General features: G+C 39.7%; 1 protein-coding gene across 4 annotated transcripts in view; it reads left to right on the forward strand.

The window, feature by feature from the left end:
- The first annotated feature begins 1,748 nt into the window (after positions 1–1,748).
- Positions 1,749–19,691, forward strand: part of mib1 (MIB E3 ubiquitin protein ligase 1) — a 57,351-nt gene continuing 39,408 nt past the window's right edge. For 2 of the 4 annotated variants that reach the window (XM_042429012.1, XM_042429013.1), the window contains exons 1-12: positions 1,749–2,677; positions 3,618–3,789; positions 7,329–7,458; positions 10,844–10,948; positions 12,046–12,112; positions 12,667–12,871; positions 13,246–13,429; positions 14,833–14,977; positions 15,079–15,212; positions 16,059–16,166; positions 16,332–16,529; positions 16,786–16,937. In XM_042429012.1, the coding sequence (XP_042284946.1) occupies positions 2,449–2,677; positions 3,618–3,789; positions 7,329–7,458; positions 10,844–10,948; positions 12,046–12,112; positions 12,667–12,871; positions 13,246–13,429; positions 14,833–14,977; positions 15,079–15,212; positions 16,059–16,166; positions 16,332–16,529; positions 16,786–16,937 (1,829 nt within the window). In that variant the 5' untranslated portion in view covers positions 1,749–2,448. The remainder of the gene's footprint in view (positions 2,678–3,617; positions 3,790–7,328; positions 7,459–10,843; positions 10,949–12,045; positions 12,113–12,666; positions 12,872–13,245; positions 13,430–14,832; positions 14,978–15,078; positions 15,213–16,058; positions 16,167–16,331; positions 16,530–16,785; positions 16,938–19,691) is intronic. The other 2 variants (XM_042429014.1, XM_042429015.1) reach the window with 1 other exon arrangement.

Genomic DNA, 19,691 nt, shown 5'->3' on the forward strand with positions numbered 1-19,691 from the left:
TTTCATTTATTAATGCCAGCTGATTTCCTTTTACAAATTCATACTTCTGTTATGATGCACTGCAAATCCATTGTATAGTATACACTATAGACAATATAACAGGCATGTATGCATGGATGGATTCATGCATAAGTATATAAATTCTTATGTATAAGGTAGGTCATATATTACATTTTACTTATTGTTATTAAATATATATGGTTATTCAGTTTTAGTTTATATATTTCCCACATCTCATCTCCTGGTTTATTTCAATTTTAAAAATATACTTAAATAAAATTGATCTTTTGTCCCCCCCAAATCAGCCATATACTGTGTGTTTTGACTAATAATAATAACAATTTTATTTGTATAGCACTTTCCAAACCTGGAACACAAAGTACTTTCCATTGACATCATAAAAGACAAATGTTAAAAAAGAAAAACACAAGAACGGCAAAATACAAGAACACAATTAAAGGACTGTAAAAGAAATTTACATAAATCATCCAAAAGGTAAAACAAGTGAAACTATTAAAATAAACTTAAAGTCAGGTGCACAACAGAGCTGTATTATGTAAACAAATAAGACTAGTTGTCAGATGAGAGGGCAAGTCTATAAAAATGTGTCTTAAGACAGGATTTAAAGGCAGAAACAGTTTCAGCACATCAAATCCTACCTGGAAGACTGTTCCAAAGCTGAGGTGCCAGTACAGTAAAAGCTCGATCACCCTTTGACCTTAACCTGGACTCTAGAAAAGCTACCAGGCCTAATCCAGCAGATCTAAGAGGCCTTTTTAACAGTAAGGAGATTAAAACATTTAATTTTTAATGATTTTAATTAATCTGAATCATCTTTATCATCTGTATTGGCTACGTATGTTTACACATACAAGGAATCCGGTTTAGTGGCTCTCAATGTATACTTAAACAAAATAAAAACACAACAATCTTCAGAAATATACACAGGAAATGACTATATACAGGTGAAAATGTTTCTGTGGACTGTAAAAAGGATAGAAATAGTGCAAAGAAGTGAAGAGTTCGAGGAGTGCTGAGATAAATATTAAAGATCCCCTCCAGACATGTTTTAAGATGTATATAAAATACTCTACTTTGAATAATAATTTGTGCCTGATATGGTTTTTCCACAAAAAAGTATACTTACCCCGTTAAAATCCTTGAAATGTTCTCCCTCTCCCTCATTTAAAATACCAGAATATATTTATATATCTATAAATATGTAAACATATTTCATTTTGGAAGTTTAACTGCCAGACACAAGATGTTTCCTTCTTCACTGTAATGTACATTCTCAATGTATGTGCACTGGAGGCTTCAAGTTTCCACATCACACTTATGTAAGTTGAAGATTGGACCAGGATTGGCTTCCAAAACTATTTGTGATGTCACAAATCATGCCCGTAGGGTCCACAACTTAAAATTGGATTTTCAATGAGCACAGAGAAACTTCCCACTTCAGCAGATGAATGTAAAAACAACCTCCCAGTGTCAAACTCTGCACATACATTGTTCTGTGCAGTGAAGCTCAAATATCCAACTGAAGGAACAAGAAGAACAACATATTTTTGAGTGGAGGGGGACTTTAACTGGTAAAAAAGACGCCGTTTTGTATACATATTAAATAATCCTTGTAAATCTTATACCATTTGTAAGAGGTGAGTTAATTTAAATTATTGTTCTGACCGGAAAAATTCCTATGTAAAAGCATTTAATAGAAAATTCACAACTGTCTTTCTGCATCAACAGGAGCTGATGTTTTTTGCATGTTGCACATGCGCATGCGCATCGTAGGCCGGACTCGTGCTTGTTTTCCGAGCTTCGCGTCTTCGTGCTTTGTCGTCTCCCTCCGTAGCTAGTTGTTGCTCGTCTGAGGTCTGGACGATGATTGACAATAATGGCGACGCGTTTATTCTGAGTTGACTCCAGGGAACCATCTCTGGCTGACAAAGGGGAACATCTTGGATGGATTTTGAGCCCCGTGCACATCAACAAGGATAAACAACTCCCTTTAAGGACTACATTTGCCTCAACGAGAAGGACTTGCTAGCCAGGAGAGGTTTATTTCGCTAGCATTGCGTTAGCTAGCAACTCGGCTCGCTAGCTTGCTAAGTTGAAGAGGTGGCATTCTTGTGTGTGGAGAGGAGGAGAGGGGTAGCCAGCAATGTGGCCACTTAATGGGCTCAGAGGGTAATTAGTTTCTCATTCTCAGAGGCAACACTGAAGAGGCTCACGGTTAGCTTGTGAGAAAAGATTTTGGTGGCTCCTTAGGTGGCTAACTTAGCTTGCAGGCTATCTTTGTGGATTGTTCCAGTGTCTTTCCTGTTAGGACTTGCTCTCACTTGGCGTTTGGAAACTGTCCACCAGTGCACCGAAAGCTGGCTAGCATATAGTGCTAGCTTGCTAACTTCTAAGGGTTTACTGTGGCATTTTGAGATCTTTTCTTAAATGACCACCGGCAGAAATAACCGGGCGATGATGGAAGGAGTCGGAGCCAGAGTGGTCCGCGGACCCGACTGGAAGTGGGGGAAGCAGGATGGAGGAGAGGGACATGTTGGCACCGTCAGGAGTTTTGAAAGTCCAGAAGAGGTGGTGGTTGTCTGGGATAATGGGACGGCTGCTAACTACCGTTGTTCTGGGGCATACGACGTGAGGATATTAGACAGTGCTCCGACAGGTAACTTTACATCAGTTGATTTTGTTTGCCAACACTTTTAAGACAAGTGTCTACTTATATGCAACAGAGCTATGCACGACAACATACAAGACATTGTTTCCTTAAGGATGCAGAGCATTAGTGTGATCAGACAACCAGACAACAAAAGTGCATCTTTCATTAAAAGCTGTGATCATGGTCGTAAAATGAAGGAGAGCCTGTTGAAGAAACTTGCGCTCTGGAAATTCTCAGAGGGACTTAGTTGTAGTTCATTTATTCTATTTCCGTTGAAGGCAGACAACGTCTTCTTGTCTATCCCGATTTATAAAAGCACAAGATGAGTATTTATAGACATCCTGTTTGAACAGAAATGTCACGGACATCTCTGTGTGCCAGACATGCAAATAAGTTATGCATGATTTACAAGATGCACAAACATGTCCAGTGTCAATACTGCCTTAGTATAACACTTGTGACATGATTGTTTTCATATTCAAACATTTCTCTCCCACAAGATATTAAGTATGATTTCTCAAATTACCTCAATAGGGTGTATAGTATTGGCATATTCAGAAATGTTAAAGGACTACTTCTCCATTGCTCAACTTCATCTCTTTGTACCTGTAATAGTATCACATACCCGCAGCATAACACTTCAGTATGCATCATATAGGCCAACTTCAATTATCTTCCTAAATATCCACCTAATTATGTCTTTATGGAACAAGCAGCACTTATTAAAATGTTCATAATTCTGAAGTATCAAGTATATCCTGCAAAGAAAGGATTAAAGGCCTTAAGTCCAAAAGTAGTCTAGGTGTGTGTTTACATTATCAGTTGTGGAGTTCAGGTTGCACATAGAAAAAGTGGTCAATTGTCAACAACTTACTAGCATTATTTTTCCTGCACAGATAGTGTAAACATTGCCGTTACTAAACCGATGAATACTGCCCCCTCTCAGGCATCAAGCATGATGGAACCATGTGTGACACCTGTCGTCAACAACCCATCATTGGTATTCGCTGGAAATGTGCTGAGTGCACCAATTACGACCTCTGCACAACCTGTTACCATGGAGACAAGCACCACCTGAGACATCGGTTCTACAGGATCACCACCCCAGGGAGTGAGAGGTTAGTTTACCCGGCAGCATTTGCCAGTGTTGTGGTTCACCTTAGACCCACCTATTATGAAGAGAAACAAGGTAGTCGGGTAATCCCTAGCATTTCACTGTGATTGGCTGGCCTACGTCGTTACTCCCTTACTTTGGCTTTGTGTGTGTTTGGGTGACATTTGAGAAGTCTTTTTGTGTGCCCTGCCTCACGGGCAGACAGAATCTATCTCGATGCTCCCAGCCCTCAGTTGCCAGGCAACAACTCAGCCTCGTTTTAGGATTCAGTCAGGCCTTTTTAAAAATGATATTAAGGCAGTGTTTCCCATATATACAATTTATTTGAGCAGATTTCCCATGTTTTTTTAAATACATTTTTGGATGTCTTCAGAAGGCTGCAAGGTAATGAAATGTTAAGTCCAGATTTATTGAAAAATCTGTTTTGCAGCTGACTTTCAAACATCAGAATTTAGAGCTTTGACTCTGCAGTAAGTGCATTTGATGAATAGAGATAATGAAAACTTTTCACTACGTTACTGTGTAAGGCAGCTTCCTGTTAAGTAGAAAGACTAATCTAAGTGTCCAATAACTGTCCCAGAAGTTACTCGGTGATATAACAAAAAGAAAGAATAACACTAGACATGCACAGTCAAGTGTTTTGACTTCATTCAATCACAGTTGTTTGCCTCACCTACATTTTTAGTGCTACAGCAGTCTCTTGCACTTAATATTACTTTATCATCATTTGCCTGCAGTCATTCTGTCACTCAAACGGTGCTGTCAAAGTGGGAGCCCCAGTCTTTTTTTTTCTCCTTTGCTCTTTATTTGTAGCTGTAAGCTAATGTTGAGGTTAAGATTTATATGAACTCAGCACTTCCAGCACGTGCCTCATAATGAATGGCAATTGATGTGAAGGTGTTTTACCGTAAAGGCAGTGTTAGATTTGCTGTGACGCCACCTCGGGAAGAAATGACAATGCCAGCAAGTTTAGCTAACGTTACCAAAAGTTGACTTTATAAAGTGTGTACACACATACATTTATCTGCACTTTTTGTCTGGGCATTAGAAGTTGGTGCAGAAGCTTTTCAAGCTAGGACATGATCAGTGGTAATCAGACATTAACAATTGTGTGTTTAAATACATGTGAGTAGTTGAATGTGATGTATGTCTATCCTCAGGTCAAGATATGGTTAAAAAAAAAAAAAGTACTAAAATGGAACTGATGTTCCACAGCAGGTGTTTTACAGGTGGTTCTACTTACATTTGGCAACTCATAGTTTTTCATTTATTGTCAGAACTTTAAATTAAAGTCAAACACATAAAAAGACCATCCTCCCCCTCACCGCTGTGCCTGGAAGAATTTCAAATGGAAACATTATTTCAGGCGTGGTGTGTGTGTGTGGGAAGTGGAAAGATTATTGCCAATTAATTCTTGTACAGACAAGATCAAGTGAAGTTGTTGAAGATGGCTTCATTCTGTGCGTTCAGAGATGCTCGTTAAAGAGATCAAGGTAGTTCATGAGTTGGAAAAACGAGCAGCCACTTATTTGAGACATAAGTTTAGTATTGTAAATTCCTCAACTTGCATTAGATTGTGTTATCACATCTACTCTCAGTACTGTGATGACACCTCATCTATTTCAAGGCCATTTCAGCCAAACACTGTAGTTTAGTAGACGAACACATGGCTCAACAGCTGGCAGCCTTTTCAACTGAGAACGACTTCATTTCCCCCGAGACAGACATTGCATAATGCACAATGGGTGCTGGAGGTCTCCCCAACTCACACTGCTCTGCCAGCATGATGGGGTGTTTTGTTACACCACATTAGATTCTTTCACTAACTGCTGAAGAGGGAGTGGTTAGAGGCCAAAAGCTGTTTGCGCTGGTTAGACCTACACTGTCCAGCTGCCATGTCTGCCATCAAGGTTCACGTTGTTGTTTGATGGTTAGAGCTCATCTGGATATTTTATTTGCTATTGCCTTTTTTATTGCTTTGAGCTTATAGCTATGCCAGAGTTTAGACTGCAGCTCTCAGCATTATTGTAAATTAATGTCTGGATGTCAAACAAAAGAAAATGCATTTGACTACTTAACTGCTGGTTTTGCATTTGCAGTGCTATTATTGTTGGGTATGGGTGCAAAGGGAAGTAATTGTCAGTAAGGTGGGAATGCTGTGCTAGTACAAAAATTACTGTTAGTCGTAATGTTACGACTTGACACCTGATGCTCAATTGCACACAATGTGTTTCTTGAATTTTACTGCAACAAGGAAAAGTCAAAATCTAGGGCTGTACCCGACTCAGTACTCAATACGACGATTCGACTATTCGTTCCTTTTTTTTTCATATAGACTATCTGGCAGTCAGAAAATCCATTGGCATGAGTTTCAGTGATGATTTCGACCACATAAACATAGTCAGATGCAACAGAGTCATGGGAACATATCTTTGGGCTTTTAAAAATCAATAAAAGACAGCCGCATATGATGCAAGATTTGAATTGTAGATATATTATGTTGGGCTACTATATGGATTTGTCAGATTAATGAGACAAGCAGCATACATGTGTTTCTGTTTAAATCAAGCTCTTATAACACATTTTTTATATTTCACTTTAAACATTAAAAACAACGTGTAAATGAATAAACAAATGAAACAGTTAAGTTAAACAGTGAATTCACAGCATTGCCCGCTATGAAATAACTGACATCTCCTCTTCAAGAGCATATACCTACTTCTTTATTTCTCTTTAAACATAAAAACTAATAAATAAATCTAAACCAGAATAAATTAACAAATGAAATTATTTAAGATCGGAATTATTTCTAGATGAAATTTAATAGATGCAGTTTAAGACAACAAACAAAAAAATCCCCAAAAACTCCTGACTTGGAATCAGTCGACTGAGAGGTCTCCGACAGACGATTTTACTTTTCGACTTTCAGGGAGCAGCTCTAACAAAATCCCTTACAAAGTTCTAAGTAATGGTGTGTTTTTGATTTCAAACTAGCAGAAACATAGGCCAGTATGTTGCTTATACACATGTTTCATATTTGATTTGGCCTTCATTTTTCTGATGCTATCATCAAACATATCGTGAGACAGTTATAATAGTGATTGTCAGTGACTGCACAGTTGATACAGCAAATTAGATGCTGTTACGGCCAAAAGCCCTCAATGTAATGTGATTTTTCCATCTGAAGCCAAGTCCAGTTTGCTGAACGTAATTTATACAATGATTCCAGAGCAGTAGGCACACAGGGAAAGGTTAGTTAAGGACGCAGGATAGCTAGAGGGAGGGTGACAAGGGGATAGTTTTTAATCTATTTATTTAAAAAAATATTGTGGAGCAGGGCAGGCACTGGCATCCCTTCTGCAATCCATATTTGATAATGGTTAAAAATAAGAGTGAATTGCTCCATGTAAACAGAGCCGCTATAAATACCTGCTGTTGAATACAAGGTCTGACTGTGTCTCTTAAGTCACTAAAGCTGAGCCCAAATAAAAATAATTGACTCTTTGTGGAAACTTTTTTTTTTTTTTTGGTACATCTGTGCAGAGTACTTCTGGAGTCACGTCGCAAGTCAAAGAAAATCACAGCCAGAGGGATCTTCACTGGCGGACGGGTGGTGAGAGGAGTGGACTGGCAGTGGGAAGATCAGGACGGAGGCAACGGGAGGAGAGGAAAGGTAGCGTACCAACTAGAAAAGTAGAGCCTTTAACTGTATGCAATTTTCTTTCCTCCTCGAGCCAAACCCTGGAATTTTGACCTGTAAATATGTGCAATACAGAGACAAGAAAATGCTCCACAGTAAGCACCGAAGCCAATTAGATGCAGACTGTTTCACAGTAAGTGAATAGGTTGTCGGTTACATAGTTGCCTGTAAGTGCCTGCAAGGACGCCTCTGGCTTCACTGTTTTCCATACACAGTGTTCAAAATTAACTTTTTGACTCACCTGCCAAGGGGGACTGGTAGATGCAAAAATCCACCGGCCAAGCATATTTCTTACCGGCCAAAATAATAAATTGCCTTTTTTTGTCACACATACATTCGTTTCAGTACATTTCATTGTGATAATAAGGTATTTTGAATACAAACTTAAAGAAGAGGCCAGAGCAAAATTTAAAGCAAAATAATTTTAATGTGTTGATCAACAGTTCAGTTCAACAATCAAATGAAATCAAGTTTATTTGTAGAGCATATTTTAAAAAAAACTGTCTCAAGGGCTCCTGCAGTTTCGCAGCAAGGTTTAGACGCATGTAAAAACATATGATGTGCATGTCTACACTGTATAGGGACAGCAAACATGAGTAATTTCCTCAGAGCCAGATATTTATTACATGATTATTTTGGTACAAACATTTAGCCGCCAGCGTGGCGGATAGACTTTTGAGATTTACTCACCAAACAGAAAATCTACCCGCATTTGGCGCTTTGCAGGTGTTAATTTCAGACCCTGCCCATACAGTGAAAAAACATATGATCTTTGCCACTTTTTTAAAGTCATTATCTACATCACCTGAGAGCTTGTCGGTGTCCAATCACTTAGAGTTTTCTGTAGTGGACAAGGCAGGTGTCTTCAGTAAAGCAAAAGGTGCTTTATAAAAAGATCAATGGATTAATAAAAAGAAAACTAGTTTCACAAGTGAGCTTTAAGTGTGTAGATACCCTTCTATTTTTTGCTGAATGACAAGGCTGCTTAAAGGCACCGAGCCTGCCAGAGGCCATCAGAACCACATGTGTGCTACTGAAGGGAGCATGACCACCCGTAAGGGTTGCATATAAGCAAAAAAAAAACAAGAAACCCTTGTACAAAACAATCCTAGGGAGGAAAAACAAACTTGCATCCCAGGATATGATTCGATTCGAAATGTGCAGAAGCCTCAGTGAAAACAGGAAGGGCACGGCCTGACTCAACATGTGAGTAGCATGGAGGTATTATAGGCGAACAAGTACACAAACAGTCCAGTCTTATGGTGCCTAGCTAGGTGTACAACATTATGCTGTATTTGAAGTTACCGCTGCCCAGAAATAATCAAGATAACTAATGTATTTGTCAGTCTTATTTACATTCAGTTTCTATCACTCTTCATGCATCATAATGCATACTACAATAAACAAAAATCAATATTTGTCTCATATAACTATGTCAAGATTATGTTGGCATCACCCACCTGTAGCTGGAGCAGAGAGTGACAAATGTGTTCTTCTCTTGTGGCTTACTTTGCCAAAAATGAAAATGAAAAAATAAAGTGACAGTGAAGTTTGAGCATCATTTTTCATAAGTGAAAGAAATAATAATATATTAGCTTTGTTCATCAGCAGCTATAGCCAGTAATCCAGATTAAGTGGAAAATCTGTGCTGATGTGTTTAATCTTTTCTTAACTCATCTGTCAGTAGCTCTTTTTTCAAGGATGTTTTTTTTTTAAAGTGCACCATATGTTGGAAAGTTATCAAAATTGTAATTAATAAATTCAAATAGAAACGATAATAGGAGCTAGTAGAATGTGCCATTGAAAAACCTTTATTGCTTAGTTTCATTCAACTGATTCCTATTCATCTTTACTGGGGCTATAAACATATTTCCTTGCTGCAGGTTATTCCAGGATTAAATACGTCATTAGAAAGTAATACAATGTCAGATGAGGTTGAATTTGTTTAGCACAGTCTATTTAGATTCATACTGTAACTGTGCTGTAAAGTGCTTGTATTTTGACTCTGGTCCAGACCCTCAGAGTATTCAATTTAAGAGTCCCTCCAGGCAATTTAAGACTTCATTCTGCTGTGTTATTTAATGGCATATCTCATTACTGTTTTATGATGCTGTAAGCAATATGCTCTCCAGAAAACTGCTATTACATGTCCTGCAGCTTAGATGTTCTGTTAGTTTAGCAAGAATATTACCTCCTAAGGCCCATTAATCTATTACCTCTGGAAGGGGCCCGAAAATTAACGATTTGATTTCTGTATTTACTTAAGGCACAGCTTTTAATTAAAGAATTAATTTACTCCACTGCGGCTCTGACACTTCCTCAATCTTATGAAAGTGTTGTGCTGCTTGTGATGGAGAGAGAATTGTCTCATGTGAAAATCCTGACCTTATGCTCCAAATATGAATTGATTTTACAGTCCTCCATTCATAGCTCATTGCTTATTTATGATTGTAACAGACATAATTTTCCTTGGCTTACAATGCCCTTCAAAATGTTTTCACCAAAAAACTTAACGGTTGTGAGCTGGTTCTCACCACAATAGTCAGGTGTAGCATTAGTCATAATGTAATACACCAAGTACCAAATCAAGAAAAGTCTCAGCAAAAATGTTGTTGCAGATGTGTTTTGATCAACTCTTGATTTAAAAAAAAATTGACTGACTCACTTCCACTGACTCATTTTGTAAATGTGCTGCTTTTAAGCCTTTTCTGGAGCTTTCCCTCTGGGAACAAATAGTATAAGGCCTTATTCATTTAACAGTAAAGATTTATTGGTTGTATCTCAGTAAGAAGATGACTAATGACATTATCTAAGCATCTTTGGGTTCCTGTCTAGCAAGTCAGCTGTTTGAATCCAGCTGTAGAATATGCTCCTGTCATCTTACTTGATGGAAACATATGTAGATATTGAATTTTAGGAGCTTCAGGAGCAAATTGTGACTGGCCAGAAGACATCGGAAACTTCAATCAGAGGAACCCAAGTTCAACTCGTGTCAGCAGACACTAGCTGAGCCAATGAATGCTTACTCGTCTCCAGGGTTGTAATTCTGCAGTTCAACCTTCACTGTGACCTTCCATGTGAAAGCAGCCATCAAAAAGATAATTTCCCAAAAGGGATCAATGAAGTATCAGATTTGCTATCGTTGTGAAGTTTTAAGATAAAAAAACACCTGCTTGAAGCCTCCCACTTAGAAAACAATCTTCTTCCTCTCAACAGATTCAGTTTTCACATATATTATGCCAAAAACTTTGTTCAGTTAAAATTTGTGGTGATATTATAATTGAAACTCAAAACAATCTGCTTTCCATATGTCCTTTTTTTCTGTGTTCCCCATCTCATCCCTCCTCTTCCTCCACAGGTGACAGAGATCCAGGACTGGAGTGCAGCCAGCCCTCACAGCGCTGCCTACGTACTGTGGGACAATGGGGCCAAGAACCTGTACAGAGTTGGCTTTGAGGGAATGGTAAGCAAACTTCCAGTCTGACCCACATCCTCAGTTCCTCAAACACACACATACACACACACACACACACACACACACACACACACACACACACACACACAGATACTCACAAAAGATCAGCTGTCAGGTGCCTTTTGTGTTTGACCGCAGGGCTGAGGCCCTTTCTTTTGCTGCCAGGCCTTTGTGAGAGCCACGCAGCCAGCATGAGTAAGGCGCCATTGTACAGGCAGCTGGAAGGGGAAGGTATCTACATGATAAAGGCAATCTGTTCTTTCTGCTTTTTAGGGGGAGAGAGTGAACATGGAGGTCAACTTTAGAGGAGGGGGACATTCTCTTGGGGTTGTCGCGGGTGCAGCTACACACGCGTCTCAAATGAAAAGCATCTTCCTTATTGGTGGAGACTGGCCTTGCCTTTTTATGAAAGAGGCCAATCGGGTTTCTCCGTTGCATAACAGATTTGTCCTTTGTCATTCTAATAGGTTTAAATGCTTTGGAGAGGAAGGGAGATGGCATCTGCTTGTGGATTGAATAAATCATGGATTAGACCCCCCATCTAGACAGTTTTAATTTGTCTTTTTATTGAGACAGTGGCCAAATCCTGCAAACAAATATAGAGGGACTGCAGATTAGTGTATGTTCCAAATGCAGTATTTGTGGCCAACACCTTTTTCCTGTTTTGTAATGTCTGCTCTATGCACATAGAATCATCAGATCAAATGTGACCTGCTGGTAGGATACAGTGAGATAGACTTGAGTTATTAATTTGTTGAGACTTGCTGTATTTAAAGGTTGAGTGCTCCATCACAACAGAGGAATGTTTGCTCTGCCTTACAATCATCTCTGCCCTCTAACTATGCCACAGTGGCTGCGCATCTGAGTCATCACAAATGATATGATGCTTTCTCCTCGTAGAAATGTAGTGTTTCATCGTCCTGTCTTACCCTTAGGGCACAGCTATTGTTGGTATTCTAGCTAACTACACTGCCACTGCAGCTTGAAGTGTGCAAATACTCAGCTTCATTATTCATGACTGTGCCCCTCCTCTAATGGAATTACCCTGACTAATTATCTGACCCTTTCCGTCTTTCCTCTGACAGTCGGATCTGAAATGCGTTCAGGATGCCAAAGGAGGCTCGTTTTACAGAGACCACTGTCCCGTTTTAGGTAAGTGAGCCAGCGATCTGTGTCCACCGTCATTATTGCACCACTTCTCTCACCCATCGTTCTGGTGCAGTGAATTCAAGGGCATTAGGGGGAGTTTCAGTTGCAGTTAATTTTGTGTGGCCACTAGATGGCAGCACCACATTGTCACCTGACTGCCGAAAGCAGGTACAGGCTCAGTTCATGCAGACACGGTGTTCCACGAATGACATGTTCTCTCTGGTACCTTATTAGCGCAGGATATAAGGCCCTAATTAAGTTTATTAGTGTCATCATTCACATATGGGAGGGGTTTTTATGTGTATTTCATGCTGTGAAACTTAACCTTTGTTTTGTTGTTACCACAGTAGAACCTCACATGTATTAACGTAAATGTTTTCTCAGATTATTCATGATTTCTGTCTCTAAAAAGCGTTTCCCTATTTATATCTCTATACTTCTGTCTCAAATCACTCACAGACTCTAAATCTTGATGTGCAAAACCAGTACCATTTTTGACGCACTTTTAACACTGCAGTTTCATGATGAATAGGCCTAATTCAACCTTTATCTCTTAGGTGAGCAGAATGGCAACAGAAATCCTGGCGGTCTTCAGATTGGAGACCTGGTCAACATCGACCTGGACCTAGAGATCGTCCAGTCCCTCCAACACGGTCACGGGGGATGGACCGATGGCATGTTCGAGACCCTCACCACCACCGGCACAGTATGTGGCATCGATGAAGATCACGACATTGTGGTTCAGTACCCCAGTGGGAACAGGTGAGACCTTAGATGGATTGGCTCAGATTTAATAAATCCCAGTGATTGGGACTGCATCATCTCATCAGCAATAGTTCTCTCCTTAACTTCTAAGTACATCTTCACTGCAAGATCTAATCATCCTTTGAGAGAAGATACTCTGAAAAAAGTAGATTTAAATTTTTATGGAAATATATAATTATAGCGGAAGTTCTGAAAATGAATTCTAAATGTAAACATACTCACAAAATACATACATACATAGCAAATTTTTAGTCTGCTTCTAGTATTGCAGATACTCAACTATTCCATGCGACTGCTCAGAATCTATACTTGGTAGATATCATGTTTTATGAATTGTGAGTGAATGAGTGCATTAATTTTTGTAACCTCAGGTGGACATTCAACCCAGCAGTGCTCACAAAGGCAAATGTAGTGCGTAGTGGTGAAGTGGCAGCTGGGGCAGAAGGAGGCAGTTCCCAGTTCCTAGTGGGAGACCTGGTCCAGATCTGCTATGACATCGACCGCATCAAGCTCCTACAACGAGGTCATGGAGAGTGGGCTGAGGCGATGTTGCCTGTAAGAGTTTGGAAGTACTTTCACTGATTTGTGCAAATTTAAACCCTTCACAAAAGGCATTAAAAGTGTAAATATGAACTGAAATGAAATGCCATCACATGTGCCTGATTTGATCATGTGACGGTTTTATGATTAATGAGTTTCAGAATATTAGAATTGAACGTCTGTACGGATTCATCTCATTCATCCAGGTGCTGCGACATACAAGGTTGTAAATAAAACTATCCACTGGACTGTAATTGTAAAGTTGCAAAGTTGAAGACCACTCATCCTGATGAAGCCTCTTGAATGATTCGCAGAACATCTTCATATCTAAATTACACTAAATTACACTCTAGTAGATAGTTTCATTTCGGCTTGATGAGAGAAGTTGTCTTTTGACACTGCAAATTGGAGAATATTATTGCTATTGATATTGGCACCAGTTACTTTTTTTAAATCTCAATTTGACTTTGACTTCATCGGAGACTTTAAATTTGTATGCAAGAATCTATAAATTAGGCTCAGAGCTTCTAACTGTCTGTTTTTATTTTTTCTGTTTTTCCTCTCACTCTCGGCAGTACCACTCCTTCATCTTCTCTATAGGAAGTTTCAATGTTATTGACATACAGGCACATGATCCCTCCCCTCAAATCACTGTGACTGTTTTGCTGCCTCTTTTTATTTTAATTTTTTTTTTCTGTCTCAACAAGAATTTATTCTTCCTTTATGAAGTTTATTCATTGCTGCCCAGCACGCCCGAGGTTATGTAACGGCAGTCTACTCCAATATGCCACTTGTCCCTGCCAAACTGGCCCCCCTCAGCAGCTAATGAGCCTTAAAAACCCTGAGATGGGTTGTAGCTTTGATCACTAACCACGGCTGTTTGCCGCCCGCTGCTGCTTCTACTGCAGCAGTCTGCGTTATTGATGGCATCCTCCAGGACAGTCCCAGACCCGGCACGACAGACTCAAAGTGCCTCTTTCTCATATAGCCTGGATCGAGATGATATGATTCAAAATTGGAAAGCGTTTTGCTCTGTCCTCTTTGTACAGGCTGTATAGATGAGGAATAGTCTAGCAAGTAGAAGGGTCTCTCTTTTATATCCATCTTCTTTCTCATACAAGTAAATCTCCTCTGAATAATGAGAACTCAGCTTAAATCTCTAATATGTTTTTTCTGTCAATTTTTATTTTAGCAAAGAGCTTTATTTCTGTGTCATGTAGGACAATTGCTCTGTTGAGGTGGTATTTTCTCCTCTTTATCCTTTCCTCCCACCTCTTATTTATAAGCTCTTTTTCACAATCTCTCTCTCCATCATTCCTCATGGTCTGCCTTTTACCACTTACAGACTCCTGTTAAATAGCTCACAAAGACAACAACCGTCCATATACTAATGAATTTGTCGCACCATTTATCAACAGACCCTTGGCAAGGTGGGCCGTGTGCAGCAGATCTACTCCGACAGTGACCTCAAGGTTGAAGTTTGTGGAACCTCTTGGACGTACAACCCAGCCGCTGTCACCAAGATTGCTCCCTCTGGGTCTGCTGTTAGCAACGCCTCTGGAGGTATGTACGAACATGCACTACTGACATTGAGCACAGTGTTATCTTAATTCCCTGTTTTCTGACAACTATCACTTTCTGATGTTTTCCCCTTGTTTGGTCAGAGCGCCTTTCTCAGTTGCTGAAGAAGCTATTTGAGACGCAGGAGTCCGGTGATATCAACGAGGAGCTGGTCAAGGCAGCAGCCAACGGAGACCTGGCCAAGGTGGAGGATATTCTAAAGAGACCTGATGTGGATGTAAGTGCTCCAATAAAAAATTTGTATCCACGGTTGCTGAATTTCTAAATTAAGTTTTGATGAAAATCAAATAATTGTGCCATTAAACATATGCAAAAGATATGAGTACACTGACAATTGGAGCTGGAATACCCCTGACTGTGCTCTGCTCTGCTCTCAGTATATTAAGGAGGCTGAGAGTCTCCTAGGAAAGGGCTCTGAGATCCTCCCACTCCTGCACCTCTCTCAATCTGAAAAGCATTAAGGCTGGGCCCAGAGGAGGCACCAAAGAGCATTGGTGTGCACTGCAGCACAGACCCGATTCACTCTCAGAAACAAGTTGAGATCTGCAAACCCCATGCGGTTGCAGATTGCGTCCTGACACAGGCTTCAGGCCAGGGGAAACACCCGTTTACCAGAGGACAGAAGCCTGTGCCCTGTATAGGTTATAAGTACTAGTTATGTCAAGTCTGCAATATTGTCTTCACTCAGAGCAAGAGAGAGTGAATGAGTGTGTGTGTGTGTGTGTGTATGTCAGTGGTGAAGGCTGGCCAGATGCCCTACTGCCTTTCAGTGGAATTGTTTGCTTAAAGCTGAGCACACTGAGCCTGGCCAAGTGATCCGCCTGCCAGGACAAGAGACGTCTCGAGACTCCCAAAGGAGTCCACATTAATATTTATGCTCTGAGTTTTTGCTGTGCTGCAGTTGGTGATGAAACATGCACACATAGCCGTGCGTGCGCAACACACCCTCACCCATCTCTTAGTGCCTCTGGTGAACAGCTAATTCAGTAGACACGCATCTAAACGCGAAAAATGACATTGACATGTGCACTCATTCTTAATCTGAATCTTGATGTATTTGCAGGTGAACGGGCAGTGTGCAGGACACACCGCTATGCAGGCAGCCAGTCAGAATGGTCACGTGGATGTACTAAAGCTGCTGCTTAAACACAACGTGGACCTGGAGGCTGAGGTTGGTATCATTTAAAAAAAAAAAAAAAAAAAATTTGTTCATCATTTTTACAAATTCATCACAGCTCATTTTAAAGCATGTCACATAATATTGAAAAAAAAAAGGGTGGAAATCCACTCACAAACACAACATTGAGTCTTAATGCGGGTGTGTCACTGCACTCAGGACAAAGATGGAGACCGGGCGGTGCACCATGCAGCCTTTGGTGATGAGGGCTCTGTCATTGAGGTGCTGCAAAGGGGCGGTGCTGACTTGAATGCCAGGAACAAGCGAAGGCAGACTCCATTACACATAGCTGTCAACAAGGGCCACCTGCAGGTGGTCAAAACCCTGCTGGACTTTGGCTGCCACCCAAGCCTCCAGGTATCTATCACTATGACATATTTACATTTTGAGAAATGCTCCAAGGTATGGCTTGTGTCATCACAGAAAAGCAATACAGAAACAATTATATACAACAGCCCTGTTAAATATGAGTTGGGTTTACATTAATTGTCATACACTACATTGTTTGACAGTATGTTTGTTATAATACCGTAATAGAGAGGGGTTTTATTTTGCATAAATAGTTAGAATAAAAGAGGAGCGAGAAAGAAGTAACACAAGGTTTCCCTTTTAGGATTCAGAGGGGGACACACCCCTGCACGACGCTATCAGCAAGAAAAGAGATGACATGCTGTCAGTGCTGCTGGAGGCTGGTGCTGACGTCACCATCACCAACAATAATGGGTTCAACGCCTTGCATCACGCTGCCCTGCGAGGAAACCCCAGGTATGAGACACTTCTCTGCCACCACTCGCTGTCACACCTGCTTGGCATCTACAAGGGACCTGATAATGTTTAGGTGGGATTTGTGGAAGCAGATCCTCTGAATCTCAATAAATGTCTGCTTTAAGCTTTCAGTAAAGCCTAGATTAGATACAGACATGCTGAATCTTATACTCCTACCTCAAAAGCCTTGTACATTTCTGCTGTCCACACTAAATTCACAGATAATGAATAGCAGTGGAAAAAAAATAATTGTTTCTTGGATATAGTTTGATTCTTTCTCGAATGATTCAGCACTGATGCACAAAACTCTTTAATTGGATTTCAGAAGGTTCGCGGTCTTATAGTAACAAAAAGTATGGAAATTAACAAATGAGCAGCATTGAGAATCACATTCAATCATAATCCCATTTGAGGTACCTAGAGATTCTCAGCCATATTAATTGAATGGACCCCAGACTACTTTTGTTATGCTGTATGTGTAGCACTCATCCCGCACACATTTTCAGTACTCATGTTGGTGCTCATGCATGAGTATTGAATAACATCTAAAGTGATATTTTCTTCGGCACTGACACAGCACAACTGAAACAGTTTTGGTGAAAGGAAAAAGGTACATTTCACAGCATCACAATTATCAAATCTTATCAAACTTTTGAAGATTATTGAGCAAAACTACAGCCAGTAGACCAATTATGTTCCGCTTCTTAGCAGTTAGGAGGACAGAGGCCATGTCAGAAGCACTAATCTGTTATTACTCTGTAATCCGTTACTTAATCATCCTCTGTTGATATGAAACAACATGACCCACGGGTCTAAATGAGGAGATAAAAATGTGGACAAACACATATTGTGGCACAGCATCCTAGGAGTCAAAACTCTAAACCCTTTAGAGTGGGTTTATTTCACATATTGTTGAATTTGTTTTAAAAAATAAAATTCAACTATGGGTTATTCAGTCATTCAAGTTTATCTGTCACATGTAATCATATAAGGCATAACACAGTGAAATGTAATTATTATTATGACGTAGTTTAATGTATTCTATATTTCCAACATCCTCTCAAAATCTTAAAATATTGAATAAAATAATCAGAATCTGTAAATCAAACTCACAGATGAATCAGCTTTCACTCAACATCTCCTGGTTTTGTACCGTTACACACTACTGCAGTCTCGTGTGATGCTTCCCCTTAAAATGTTTCCTTTTGACCAAATGTTGTCAGTCAGTTGTCTATCTAAAATGAACCCACCACCTTATTTGGAAATCTCCACAGATTTCACTTACATTTAAAAGTAGTTCAAAGCTGTGAAAACTAAAGAAGGTTTGATGCCACTACTTCACTGATCACATTTAATCCTACAATAAGATTTACTTTGGAATCTCAATTTAGTTTGACATTGATTGAAGTTTGAAGCAGGCCTATATGCTTCATCCATCTCCCCAACAGATGGTATGGTCTCAAACTGACATTAGACTACCTTTGAGGCCTTGAAAACATCTGTCTTATGTAGATTTTTTTTTTTTTTATAAGTGTAGCTAATAGCTACTGAAGTGAATGTGTTGTTTCTTTCTACTGTCTTGCTGGTCCATCACTGTGTGTTGTGAGCAGAGGCTGGCCTAAAGTGTCTGGCCTGTACAGCAACAGCAGTTTGCCTCGTCCTTGGCCATAGTTATTTCTGGTTCCAGCAGGTTGCTGCTCCTCTCTTTGGCTGTTATATTCTCGTCTCTCAACCATGAGCATATTAAAGATGTCTCAGAGAGACGGCTGTCTGTATCATGTTGATCATCCAGGGTCTTTTAAGGTGATGTAAGGTGACGTTACAGGGTCAGGGTTGTAGACGGGAGCGATTCCTAGAAAAGTTAACAGCTGCTTCCTTTTACTGAGCGCTTTTGGTGTGTATGAGTGTTTGTTTGTGCATGAGCGTGGTTATCCCGGACTATGTGTCATTCCCCTTCACTGGCATTCATTCCATTGGCGTGAGGACAAATTGAATTGAGGTCAGAGGGCTGTGGAACACCTGCCACCTGCCACGAGGCCGGCCGAGCCCAGCCCTGCACCTCTGGCACACTGCGGAATAGCTTGTCTAATGCCAGCGCCTGTTTCCTGTGCGGTCAACTGATCCATCGATCAACAGATTGATTAAGACATGAGGAATTATCAGATTGCATATCAAGGCTGAAATTAGAGATCAAGAGGTTCAAATTTTTTCAAATTGATCTGAAATTGATCTCAAGTTGAAGTGATTCAAGTAACCCAAAGACAATGGGTCAATGTTCTTTTTTCTGTTAAAAAGCAAATGATGATGATGATGATGATAGTAACGACATGATAATAATAACAAATATAATAGTTATTTATATGTGACTTTTCAAAAACAAATTACACAATGATTTACTGCTTGAAAAAATCAGAAAAGGTATAGCAAAGCAGGGAATAAATAAATTAAAAAAAAGTAAAAATATGTATTTAAATATTTAAAAAAATAAGGATAGGTCTACAATAATGTGTTTTTATTTAATTAATTTATTTAAAAAGCTACAGAACTAGCCGTCCTGATCCCTTTCAGCAGGTCATTCCAGAGTCGATGATCCCTGAAATTCTATAATTAAATATAATTATATAGATGTAGGTCTATCCGATAAACATCCACATGTTAAATCTTTTTCAAACTATGTCCAATAAATGACAGTAATGAATAAAAATCAATAACAGAACCCACAGAAAAAATTGGCCAGATGATCAGCAGTTACAG

The sequence above is a fragment of the Thunnus maccoyii genome, chromosome 12 (assembly GCF_910596095.1).
Source record: "Thunnus maccoyii chromosome 12, fThuMac1.1, whole genome shotgun sequence".
In the NCBI taxonomy this organism is placed as follows: Eukaryota; Metazoa; Chordata; class Actinopteri; order Scombriformes; family Scombridae; genus Thunnus; species Thunnus maccoyii.